We start from the raw sequence: 9610 nt of genomic DNA on the forward strand, positions 1-9610 counted from the left end.
GATCCGATTTTCGTTTTAGTTTAACTTTTCGCTCGTTTATCGGAATCAGGCGATTCAAGCGCCTAGGGATTCGTCTCGAAACCCTCCATCTGTTTAACCAACTTAAACAAGATTTTGCTACTGTAAAATTTGCCCTAGATCCAGATTACTAGAACGAAGTTGTTTTCTTTCGTCGTTTGCCTTTCGTTGTTTCGTTCGATTTGATTCTTTTTGCCAACCGGAGTTCTTAAGTTGAACTTTCTGGTTAGATCTCTTATTTGAGTTTTACCTATGCATTAGATGAGTACTTATTGTATGCTTGTTTGTTTGTCTGCGATAGAATACCCGGAGTGCGCCGCCTGTTACTTCGAATCGTTAGGTTTCGCGGATCATCAGCAAGCAAGTAACACTTTGATCATACCTTTTCTACTACCCAGTTTTATTGCATTAGATCAATCCTCACACATTGCATGATTAGGATCTAATTAAATTATGGGATGGGAAGTAGATGAGGTAGTACCTATTACCTGTTTATTATCAAACCTTTGGGAGTTACTTCTACGTTTGCTTATTATGCCATGCTATGCTAGTAGACGTGGATTGGGTGAGTGAAATCCATGACAGATGTGAGATTGTAAATTAGTGATTTATCTAAGGTGGAAACTTGAACACACATCTGGGTGGATTGAGGCACCTGGGTATTCCAGGACTTGCCTGTTTTCTTTTGGACCGCCACCCAGGCTCAAAGGGATCATGAGACTATTCATACTAGAAACTTCTATGTGCAGCCACTAGCTATTATGGGATCTATCATAGTTGACTAAGTCATGCGAACTCTTACAGTGGTAGACTAGCAGATGTAGGGGATGTAGGTGGTACGGTCTACCCATCGTAAGGTGCTAGCGCTTCTGAAAGACTATGTCTCAGTCATCTGTCTTCTCAAACACCATGTAGTGCGAGAAACCAAACGGAGGCGATCGAGTCTTGTGGGGAAAAGTGCGCAAACCTCTGCAGAGTGTAATAAACTAATCATGGTTAGCCGTGTCCCCGGTTATGGACATGTTGAGTATCTAGTACTTGGATTTTCATGTGAATCTCAACATGTTACTCTAAATTAATTTTGTTGGGTTATGTTTAATGATGATGCTTAATTGGGATTGAGAATGCTGTCAACCATTCTCAATGTTTAACAACCACCATGTTAGTTAAATAAATTTATTCCTTTGAAGTAGGAAAAAATTGGCTTTACGCAAAACTGTAACCATAGAGCTTTCCACCAGCCAAATATGAATATAGTATAGCTGTTTCATTCATTACTCTCTATGTGTTACCTTGCCAGCATATTCCATGTGCTGACCCGTTTCGGGCTGCAACGTTAATGTTGCAGACTTTTCAGACGACGATTAAGGAGTTTTTAGGTCGTGGTTCTATACTTAGTGATGCCGTTGGAGTTGATGGACTCACTTATCTTCCAAGCCTTCCGCTGTTATCGTTATTAGATGGCCTTAAGCCATATTTATTGTAATAAGTTCTCTTTTGAGAGACTCGATGTAATAAGTGTGTGATTGCTACTCTGCTATAAATCCTCCGAGTACTGTGTGGTGTCAGCATTACTGATCCAGGGATGACACCGGAGCACAGCGATCAGACTGTTTCAGGTCTGGTCGCTACACTATTCAAGAGTCCATAGTAAAATAACATGAAGCTATTCTTTCCGTTCAATCTATCCTAGAGTTCATACTAGAATAACACCTTAAGACACAAATCAACCAAAACCCTAATGTCACCTAGATACTCCAAGGTCACCTCAAGTATCCGTGGGTATGATTATACGATATGCATCACACAATCTCAGATTCGTCTATTCAACCAACACAAAGAACTTCAAAGAGTGCCCCAAAGATTCTACCGGAGAGTCAAGATGAAAATGTATGCCAACCCCTATGCATAGGTTCATGGGCGGAACCCGCAAGATGATCACCAAAACATACATCAAGTGGATCAATAGAATACCCCATTGTCACCACGGGTATCCCACGCAAGACATACATCAAGTGTTCTCAAATCCTTAAGGACTCAATCCGATAAGATAACTTCAAAGGGAAAACTCAATCCATTACAAGAGAGTAGAGGGGGAGAAACATCATAAGATCCAACTATAATAGCAAAGCTCGCGATACATCAAGATCGTACAACCTCAAGAACGGGAGAGAGAGAGAGATCAAACACATAGCTACTGGTACACACCCTTAGCCCCGAGGGTGAACTACTCCCTCCTCATCATGGAGAGCGCCGTGATGATGAAGATGGCCACCAGAGAGGGATTCCCCCCTCCGGCAGGGTGCCAAAACGGGTCTAGATTGGTTTTCGGTGGCTATAGAGGCTTCTGGCGGCGGAACTCCCGATCTATTCCGCTCCCCGAAGTTTTTAGGGTATATGGGTATATATAGGAGGAAGAAGTACGTCGGTGGATCTCCGAGCTGTCCATGAGGCAGGGGGGCGCTGGGTTAATAGGTTAGTCCCAAAGATAATATGAAAGTGCATAATAAAGCCCATAAACATCCAAAACATATAATAAATAGCACGGAACAATAAAAAATTATAGATATGTTGGAGACGTATCAACATCCCCAAGCTTAATTCCTGCTCGTCCTCGAGTAGGTAAATGATAAAAACAGAATTTTTGATGTGGAATGCTACCTAACATATTTGTCTAAGTAATTCTATTCATTTTGGCATGAATGTTCAGATCCATAAGATTCAAGACAAAAGTTTAATATTGACATAAAAATAATAATACTTCAAGCATACTAACAAAGCAATCATTTCTTCACAAAATAACATGGCCAAAGAAAGTTCATCCCTACAAAATCATGTAGTTTGGTCATGCTCCATTTTCGTCACACAAGAATGCTCTCATCATGCACAACCCCGATGACAAGCCAAGCAATTGTTTCATACTTTAGTAATCTCAAACTTTTTCAACTTTCACGCAATACATGAGTGTGAGCCATGGATATAATACTATGGGTGGAATAGAATATAATGAGGGGGTTATGTGGAGAAGACAAAAAGGAGAAAGGCTCACATCGACGCGGCTAATCAATGGGCTAGGGATATGCCCATCAATTGATGTCAATGCAAGGTGTAGGGATTGCCATGCAACAGATGCACTAGAGCTATAAATGTATGAAAGCTCAACAAAAGAAACTAAGTGGGTGTGCATCCAACTTGCTTGCTCACAAAGACCTATGGCACTTGAGGAGGCCCATTATTGGAATATACAAGCCAAGTTCTATAATGAAAATTTCCCACTAGTATATGAAAGTGACAAAACAAGAGACTCTCTATCATCAAGATCGTAGTGCTACTTTGAAGCACAAGTGTGGAAAAAAGGATAGTAGCATTGTCCATTTTTTTATTTGGCCTTTCTTTTTTTTATTTGGCCTTTTTTGGGGATAATGCTCTATTAATGATGATGATCACTGTCGGTATCAAAACCAGCGGATCTCGGGTAGGGGGCTGCGTTTTGATTTTCGGTTTGCCATTTTTTTCGGCCCTGAACGAAATGGCCGAATTTCGGTCATTTCAAAAATTACGGCAAAATTTCGGACGAAATTATAAAATCAAATTTTGAATTTTCAGACAAAATTTGGCCGAAATTTGGCCGAAATTCGGCCGAAATTTGACCAAACATTCACAGAAATTTGAAATCAAGCTAAGCAAAAGCATAGCAACCCAACAACCATCAGGAGTAATCATATAATGTTTAGCAAATTAGCTCTAGGGATTAAAATAAGAGCGTCAGTCCAATATGACCCTCACGCACATTAGTTCTAAACTTACAGTCCACAACCATCACATCATAGTTCAAAGTTTAAATACTTCAGTACAACCAACTCTAGGAATTTAAAGGATTTCACATAGAAACAGCTCCAAAAGACAACCATCAAAGCATCACAACGAACAACAACTCCAAAAGAAATCCATGAAAGCATGGACGGGGAGGTCTTGTTCCATTGAAAAAGCTCCAGCTTCCATGCTCCAAGCCTCCAACTAGCATCATGCTCCAAGCTCCAGCTAGGTACCATTTAAAAGACAAATACAAGTGATAAGTAGCATTTAGAACAACACTACTACATCATAAGTAGCAACTAGAATAGCACTACTAAGAGATAAGTAGCAATTAGAACAGCACTAGTATGTGAGTGGTAGCAATTGGAACAGCACTAGTAGGTGATAAGTAGCAATTACAACAGCCATACAAGAAGATAAGTAGAAATTACAACAGTACTACACGATAATTGACAAGTAGCAATTAGAAACATCAGTATTGATCATTACACAGTGAGCATACACATTAGAGCACCAGAATAAGAAAGCAATGTACATCAAGCTATTTAAAGATCAACCGCTTCAAACATATGCATCAAGCTAAGTAATCATCATGAAGAAGAAACACCGAAAAGAAGAGACTTACCAAATCTACGAGTAGAGGCTGTTGACTTCCTTGGTCTTCTTCCTAACAAGTCGTCCAGATCTACGAGTCTCCAAATTGCCAATGCTTGCTTGTGTCTCCTTTTCAACTTGTACTTGTGTCTCTTCTTCCACTTGCATTTGTGTTTCTTGCTGATCTTGTTGATCATCCTCATCATCCTCACTCACCCCATCATCATCCTCACTCTCATTATCAACATATTCATTCTCGTTGTCGTCATCCTCACTGTCAGTTTCGACATACACATTCTCCTCATCATGATTCCTCTTTCTTTTCTTCTTATTAGCCTTTGTACCAACATAAGAATCCTTCTTGCTTGAGTTGAGGCGCCTTATTTTCTCAAAAACAGCACTGGCCGCATCGGCTCCATCCAAAATTGGATCCTCTTCATCCTCATTCAGCCACTCCATTATTGGATTTGTCTCATCGAACATTGTTGTATCTATCAGCAGTGCACTTGGATCAACCTCTTTATCTACATCTCTCTCTTTCTCTTGATCTTCTTCAGCTCGTATCTTCAAGGTTTGGATAGTAAACCAAGTAAATTATATGACATGCAAGGACAATACAAGGTACAAAGTAAATTTGAGTTGGTTTATACCTTTAGGTTGTAGCGGACAGAAACTAGCTTGTGGAGCTTGTCATATAAAAGGCGATTTCTTGGCTTTGTGTGCACCAAAGCAAAGGCGCTCCGGTTCCTCTCACACCCACTAGATGAGACACATTGTGAGCAAATTCTCATTGCGCACTTCTGCAATGCAGGAACATCCCCTCCAAATTGAAACCACCACTGGGCTGCAAGATATCACCAATGAAATTTTCAGAATTACACAAAACAAAAGGAAATGGAAATTCTAAAACCAAAAGACCACGACTTACTTGGCTCCATTCTCGCCGCAGCTTCTTGTGCTAATCTGGTCCCAAACCTTCCTTGGCACTCCCTAAACTTACTAACTTCATCAATGGCTGAAAGAGCACTCTTTGGATCTAATATCTTCGCTATCGCATCTGTTAGTGCAGTAGCATAATTTGTATGGTTGCAACGGTTGAGGCTATAATGTGTATATGGATCAAGGACGGCAGCTGCAACCATAAACGTATCTTCTTCCATTGCATCTATCCTCTTGCACACCTTGCGCATGAAACTAAGGTACAACCTTGATGTAGGGCCTAGATGTGCTTCCATCCGTTGTATAGCGAGCATCATACTTTTTTTGAAGCCAGAAAGAGTGCATTGTTTCTGCGTATCAGCATACCTCATGGCCTTATAAAGTGGCCTTAACGAACCTAGTACCCACTCTAGTGCATTCCACCAAACATTACTAGACAAACATTCTTCAGAAAACACGTATCCAGGCTCATAGCTCCACTGACACTCCTTCCAATCCTGAGAAACCATCCACTCCCTAAATTTATCTTTCTTCAAATGGTAACTCTCAAGGAACATGAAGACAGTCCCAAACCGGGTGGCATTTGGTCTAATTAGTTCACCACCTATGTTCTTCTTCATGTTATCATGTAGATTATTGTGCTTATGCAAGAACCTACAGATTGTCTTGGCACTCTTGACTATCACATCAACCTCAGGAAACTTGGCTATATCTTTTAACATAAGATTGACGGTGTGAGCAGCACACGGTTGCCAAACAATATGAGAGTACTTTGGTTCTTCTATAAGGGTTTTGCAAGCTTTTTTATAATTGGACCCATTATCGGTTATGATTTGAACTATATGTTCATGGCCTATCTCTTCTACAACCTTCTCAATCTCTCTATAGATAAAGTCTGCAAAATTATGTAAGATGCATATACCTAGTTAGAAAAAATCAAGTATTTTAAGAACATAAAACAATTCTAGGACAGATCCAAGTATTCAAGAAGCATGTATTGTAAGAACATATGTAAAATGCATATATACCTACTTAGAACAAAGCATTAGGAACATAAAACAATTCTAGGACAGATCCAAGTATTCAAGAAAAGTATTGTAAGAACATATGTATATACCTAACTAGAACAAAGCAAATATTTTCATGAACATAAGACAATTCTAGGACAAATCCAAGTATTCAAGAAGAAAGTAAAACGCGAAGAAGAGGAGGAAGTAACCTGAATTCTGAGTCTGACCGGATGCATCAATAGTATTAAGGAAGAACATTCGTGTATTGCAATACACCATGAAGTTTATGAGACACATTCCTGTTGGACCAGTCCAAGAGTCACACATAAGAGTCACACCAAAGTTTTTCCAATCTTGTTTGAATTTCTGAAGAAACGAAGTTGCTTCATCATAGTTTGCATCCAAATATTTTCCATCAATCTCCTTCGCGGTTGGTATAGGAGTAGGTCCTAATTGTTGAGTGATCTTCAAAGCAGCTCAGAAGTATGGACAGTCAGCTTTACGTCCAGCAATATCATTGGCATGAAAAAACTTGGACCAAGCTAGGCCAAGTGCATCTCTCGAATTAGGATCCAAAGCACTACTGATCTTGGGCTGCATAGATACTTTGTTGCTGCATAATTGCTTGTCAAAATATGCGGTGATACTCTTTTTGCCAACATCAACTCGCACATCACCCACACTCCCCTTGCCAATCCTCCTATCAACTCTGCGGGAGACATTCGGGTCACGCAATGCCTCTCGAATATTCATCTGAATTTCTTCTTCATCATCATCTATTATGTTAATCACCCTTCCTTGTTGATACAGCCCTTCCATAATATTTCTTTCAATTCTCAGCCTGCTATTTTGTTTCTCTCTTTTCTTCCTCTTCGATTCATCCCGGCACTCTCTCATTGCATCTCTCACATTTCTTGGCACATTTGGGCAGCTCCTCACGTTACCTACAATCCAACCAAGGTGCTCCTTGGCACGGGTTGCACCTCCACCTTTGTGCTTTAGGCCACAGTACATACAATGAAAACCCCCAGAATACGGCCATGTATGGTTCCAAGGATCATATAAGTTATTATCTTTAATTCCTGCATTGCAAAGTTACAAACAACATCACTTTAATTGAACCTAACAATATTCCATTTGCATCGTGTGAACAAGCAAAGCATAGTAATCTGGCAACATACCAAGCAAATACTCTAGAAGTGTGCACCAATAAGATCAAGATATATGACTTACTATATAGAAATATGAAAGAGAGATCCAAATACTCTAAACTGTGATCATCCTCATCTCACTACATGGACAACGCAGTGTACTGTTATGTACAATTTACAAACAAATACCAAATAGTTTCATGGAACTACTGAATTAAGTGAGATCTCTATGCCATCTTTTTTTATTTGAACCAAGTTAGAGCTCTATAAGAAGCACATGCAATCTCATAGCTCATATCAAGTTAGTATATTACCTTTCCAAGAGCTTTGAGAACCACTTGCACTTTCATCATGGTTGCCGCTGCCATTCCTATTTGCAGTTCCATTACCTGAAAATCAAGTGACAAAAAGACACCGGTCAGTTATCAAGAGTAGGTAACTAAGGAAGCAACCCTTGCTTACTAGGGTGTCCTCATATTAATGATAAAGAAAAAACAGTACAACCCAATGCTCTAGTTCACATACTAAGGAATAAGTAATTTATATACAACTCGATGCTCTAGTTTGCCAAACAGACAAGTCATATACTGTACCCAATGATGCTTAGTTCTAGAACCACCACTTAATGGTACCACTGACCATTGAAATTAATCATCGGTCAACATCTACTTTTCTGTGCAAATAACTCAAGTGTGAAGTCTGATAGAAATTAGCACAAGAGGCAGCCTTTACAGGAAATCGACGGCATGGCGCAGCTCAAAAACATTAGAGCACAGAAGGCCTACCATGCAAATAAGAAGTTCCAACAACATCATTAACATAATAATCCGATCAATAATATCATTAACATAACAATCCGATCGACAACACATTATTACGTACAATTGCATATTCTCAACAACACAGTTTACGGGGGAGTCACTCGCAACATCCATCATACATAACAACTCAAGTTCAGCAGCAATTCATGGGCAAGCGCAGCTGAACCCAAGGCCTGTTCGGGTAACACGCGCGGAAGGAAACATAACAGCAGCTAGTGCGGTGTGCTTCTGCCTCGGCCAGCAGCAATTTTATCCAAGTCGGTGGCTTCAAGGAGCAGTCCCCTTGTCCATGGAAAAATTATATATTTTAGGATGTTCATAACAAAGTTTGTAACCCACTTTCTGTTGGACCAAAAGAAATATTACCAGATCTAGAGCATCCTTGGTGACTACAAGATGCATGTATAATTCAGATTAATAATGCCACTACTGTGTTCAACTCATCAAGACTCGATTTTTCTTACCCCGGTATGATATATGCATTTGCCAAGCCATTTACCAGGGACCTATCCTAAATCTAAAGCAGCACAAGTAGACACAAATTATAACCAAGAAACAAATCCACATCGATCTGAAATTGCTGAAGAACTGAAACAGCATACATGTACTTGGACGAGACAAATTGCTGAAGACTGAAACTGCATACACGTACTGAAACTGCATCAAGAACATATGTACCTTCCCAGTCAAGTGGATGCCCTCCATGCTGCTGCCGCTGCTCCGTGCTACTGCCTCCGTTGAACTGGTCGGCTTGCGCTCCATCAACTCCGTTGCCGCAGCCGCCAAGCACCATGCTGCAGTCTTGGAGAAGCAAAGGACAGGAAGTGGATGGGGTGGAGGCGAGGAGATGTGGAGGACGGCCAGAGAAGCGAGCGCCTTGGCCGGAGATGTGGAGGAGGGCGAGGAGATGTGGCCTGTGCGCGGCGGCGGCGCCGCACACAGGAAGAGGGACAGGGAACGAGTGATTCTAGGGTTAGGCCGTTTGGGTTTCGTGGTTTTGTCTCAGCGGAAGCTAACTAGAAGGCTCTCGAAGCTGGGCCGGGCAAAAAAATTTCAAACTGGGCCGAATTATTCGGCCGATAGGCCCATATATCGGGCCCTAGTGAGACGGCCGAAATTCGGCCGAAAATCATTTTTTCGGCCGAAAATCAAAACGCAGGTAGGGGGTCCCGAACTGTGCGTATAGGCGGATGGTAACAGGAGGCAGGGGACACAATGTTTTACCCAGGTTCGGGCCCTCTTGATGGAGGTAAAACCCTAC

At 40.9% G+C, this 9610-nt stretch overlaps 1 protein-coding gene and 1 pseudogene across 1 annotated transcript; both read right to left on the reverse strand.

Moving 5' to 3' along the window:
* Nucleotides 1-3727: 3727 nt before the first annotated feature.
* On the reverse strand, nt 3728-6186 carry LOC125506082. The gene is made up of 4 exons (XM_048670958.1): nt 5357-6186; nt 5079-5272; nt 4460-4992; nt 3728-4059 (listed from the first exon to the last, which is right to left on the reverse strand). The coding sequence occupies exons 1-3, from the start codon at nt 6087-6089 to the stop codon at nt 4465-4467; spliced, it is 1455 nt and encodes a 484-aa protein (XP_048526915.1). The 5' UTR covers nt 6090-6186; the 3' UTR covers nt 3728-4059; nt 4460-4464.
* Nucleotides 6187-6426: 240 nt separating this feature from the next.
* Nucleotides 6427-9142, reverse strand: LOC125507417 (annotated as a pseudogene).
* Nucleotides 9143-9610: the final 468 nt, after the last annotated feature.

Source organism: Triticum urartu, chromosome 5 (assembly GCF_003073215.2).
Source record: "Triticum urartu cultivar G1812 chromosome 5, Tu2.1, whole genome shotgun sequence".
NCBI lineage: Eukaryota > Viridiplantae > Streptophyta > Magnoliopsida > Poales > Poaceae > Triticum > Triticum urartu.

Coding starts and splice junctions, on each gene's coding strand:
- LOC125506082 (XM_048670958.1), bottom strand. CDS start 6,089: ATGTTAAAAGATATAGCCAAGTTTCCTGAGGTTGATGTGATAGTCAAG. Junction 5,273..5,356: donor TGCGGCGAGAATGGAGCCAA/GTAAGTCGTGGT, acceptor GATATCTTGCAG/CCCAGTGGTGGTTTCAATTT. Junction 4,993..5,078: donor CTGTCCGCTACAACCTAAAG/GTATAAACCAAC, acceptor CAAACCTTGAAG/ATACGAGCTGAAGAAGATCA.